This window comes from Diabrotica virgifera, chromosome 6, assembly GCF_917563875.1.
Source record: "Diabrotica virgifera virgifera chromosome 6, PGI_DIABVI_V3a".
Classification (NCBI taxonomy): domain Eukaryota; kingdom Metazoa; phylum Arthropoda; class Insecta; order Coleoptera; family Chrysomelidae; genus Diabrotica; species Diabrotica virgifera.
The window spans coordinates 146,751,849-146,755,223 of NC_065448.1; the positions used below are offsets into that span (position 1 = coordinate 146,751,849).

Sequence of the window (3,375 nt, forward strand, 5' to 3'; positions counted from 1 at the left end):
GCCTACAGTTGTCACTACTAATGATTCAGATAGTGAAGAAGATTCCATATGGAAAAGTTTTGTTGCAAAAATCTCAAAGAGCCAGTCAGCTTTAGTGACTTCCATCAGTGGAGCAAAACAATATGCAGAGGAGCAAAACATTAAAAGAAAAGAAGATCCTCTGAAATGGTGGAAAGCGAGTGAGAGAACTGCTACATCTGTACAGTGTGAGTGAGAAGCATTTAAAATGCTCTAAAATCAAGTGAAATCAGTTTTAGATGGACCTTATATTAATATTATATTTTTGTAATTTTTTGAATGTCAAAATTATATCAATTATTTATCAATTTTTGCCATTGACCCTTAATTTCATTTCATTGGCCCCCAATTTATATTTTCACCACGTAGACCCCTTGTAAGTTCCCATATGGGGTCGATATTGACCACTTTCGGAAGCACTGATTTAAAACAACATGCAATGAAAACAAATAAAAATAAAGTAATTGCAACAGATAGGTAGAAGCAATAGGATGTCATTATTTCTGAATACTATAGAGAACTAATTCAAAATATATTTATTTACATAAACAAATATAAAGTACATGTATACAAAATTTAATACATTGCATATTATTTTAGACCCCACAAAAGGAATGACAATGTCTATTTTTGGGGTTTTATTACAAACACATTTTAGATCTATACACTTAAATTTAAATATCTGTATTGTACAGTGAACTTTAAATGAAATATGTATTAATGATAATAATATGCCTAATTTAACAGATTAAAAATATTATCTAGTTGTAATATTTTTGTACAAATTTTGCAAATATTCCTTTGATGATAACCACCAAATAGGAGCATCATCATAAAGTTTATGTAAATCTTTAATAAAAACATCCCTAGCTGAATCTAAAACATTTTTAGAACCATATACTTTATAGAATATAAAACCTACATAAAGTACCAACATGAGAAGTGCCCAGCCCAATATGCTAGATAAAATTGAGCCAAAAATAGAATCTTCCTCTTTGACTTTCTTGCTTTTCCCCTTGCTGCTTACTTTTTGATTCTGCTTAGTAGGTTCAACAACTTTCACATTGGATTTCTTTTCTTTTTGTTTCTCTTTCTTCTTACTATTCTTCTCTTCCTGTTTCTTTTTTTGATTGAACTCTAGTTGTTTCTGCCGATCTTTGTTTCTCATTTCCAGATCAGCTGATACTTGGTTCTCTAATTTGTTGAAAAAGGCTACAATATTCTTTGCACAGTTCTGGCATTCTTTTGTATTAATACACAAACCTGCCACCTTAGCAACAGCAGGAACTAAAGGATTATCTTTTAAATCAAGCCATTTAAGATTTTTAAGCTTGCTAAAACTTAATGGCAGATGCTGCAATTGATTTCTGTATAAATCTAAATGTCTCAATTTTGTTAAATTACCAAAATCTTCTGGTAACTCTTTAAGATCGTTTTTACTCAAATCCAATGTTGTTAAATGTGTTAATGAAGTAAAATTTTTAGGTAACACAGTTAAAGTATTGTTAGATAAGTCTAAACTGTGAACTGGTTTTAAGCTCAAAATTTCTTTTACCGGAACTTCACTTAAATCGGACATGCTAAGATCCACTTCACCATCATTATATCTTTCTTTTACGTTTACTTTTGGTGCCATTTTCACAGAACTTTTTGAAGAATATGTTTGAAATAGTGAGACACGTATGCAGGTTAAACTAAATAGTGGACAACAATTTAACAAACTTCAAACTTGACAACTCTACTCCCTACTCTTCCTTTTCTAACCCCTTAAATGGATATGTCAGAATTTCTTCTTTCCGGATTAACTGGCCTCTTTTTTTTATTTTCTTCGTAGATATTTATTTGTGTCCTATGATGATAAACGGTTGCGGTTAAGGCTGGATTTATATTACGACGTGGACGGCACGCCTGTCTCAACAGCGCACGCTGAAGAATGGTCTGATTTGAAAAGCATTGTAGAAAATGCTATGTAATATTTACATACTTTGTTTTCAGTATAGCTCACCGTGTGTGACAAGCTTTATTCTAAGGACATGGCAACACTGCCAAACATCGTTTCTTAATTTTTATCGAAACATGGGCGGGCCCTGATTCTAATTCATTTCGACAGTCGCAATTTCATTTCGACACCGCCATGACAGCCGCAGAATATAGCGATTCTTATTCATTTCGATATTAGTTACAACTGGGGATATTAATCTTATCATGTTGAGACTGCTCAGAATTTGGGTTGGCGCTCCCGTTTATTGGAACTTGTTGATAGTCTGGGAAAATTATCGAAAAAATGCCATTTTTGGGAAAAATTATTTACCAGCTATTTTATTGCTAAAATCGAATCTTAAGATTGCATATACAGTGCGTCCATAAAGTAACGCATACATTCATTATTTCGTAAACCAGCGACATTAATGAAAAATCCTGAAACGGGTCGATTTTTATTTTTAGATTCAGATTTTTTGGCATATATATCATACTAGTGACGTCATCCATCTGGGCGCGATGACGTAATCGATGATTTTTTTAAATGAGAATGGTCATGTGATAGCTCATTTGAAAGGGTATTCAATTCTCTATTCACTAATATAAACATTTACCTAATTATTTATACAAGGTGTTCAAAAAACATTTTTTTAATTAAAATAATTGAAACAAAAAGAAGAATGTACGTAATTTATTTAATTCAAAATACGTTTTACTGTTGTCAGAAAACAGGAAAAAAATGTTTATTTGAGAAATAAATATTGTTTTTTGCTTAAATTCAATGTTAAAGCTGCCACCCACCTGTCGCTTGGCAGTTTGAACATTTCGTTTAAGCGAAAATCAATGTTTATTTGTCAAATAAAATTTTTTTCTGTTTACTGACAGTAGTAAAATGTATTTTGAATTAAATAATTACATTATATTCTTCTTTTTGTCTCACTTATTTTAATTAAAAAATGTTTTTTGAACACACTGTATAAATAATTATGTTAATGTTTATATTCTTGGATAGAGAATTGAATACCCTTTTAAATGAGCTATCATATGACCCCTATTCTCATTTAAAAAAATCATCGATTAAGTCATCACGCCCAGATGGATGACTTCACTAGTATGATATATATGCCAAAAAACCGTAATTTAAAAATAAAAATCGACGTGTTTCAGGAATTTTCCTTAAAGTAACCACTTTACGAAATAACGAATTTATGCGTTACTTTATTAGTAATATGGGGTATGACAAGTCCGCAGAAAGTGTGTTATTTTATTTATAAACAAATTAGCACTTCTAAATCTTCTTTATTTTTCAATTAGTGGTCTGTAACTCCTAAAATTTTTCCTTTGAGCCAAAAACACTCAAATAAAAATTCACCGTAA

The 3,375-nt window shown here is 30.9% G+C and overlaps 1 protein-coding gene across 1 annotated transcript; it reads right to left on the minus strand.

The window, feature by feature from the left end:
- Window positions 1–539: 539 nt before the first annotated feature.
- Window positions 540–1,880, minus strand: LOC126886923 (leucine-rich repeat-containing protein 59). Its single transcript, XM_050654085.1, has one exon. The coding sequence runs from the start codon at window positions 1,652–1,654 to the stop codon at window positions 776–778; it is 879 nt and encodes a 292-aa protein (XP_050510042.1). The 5' UTR covers window positions 1,655–1,880; the 3' UTR covers window positions 540–775.
- Between the last annotated feature and the right edge of the window lie 1,495 nt (window positions 1,881–3,375).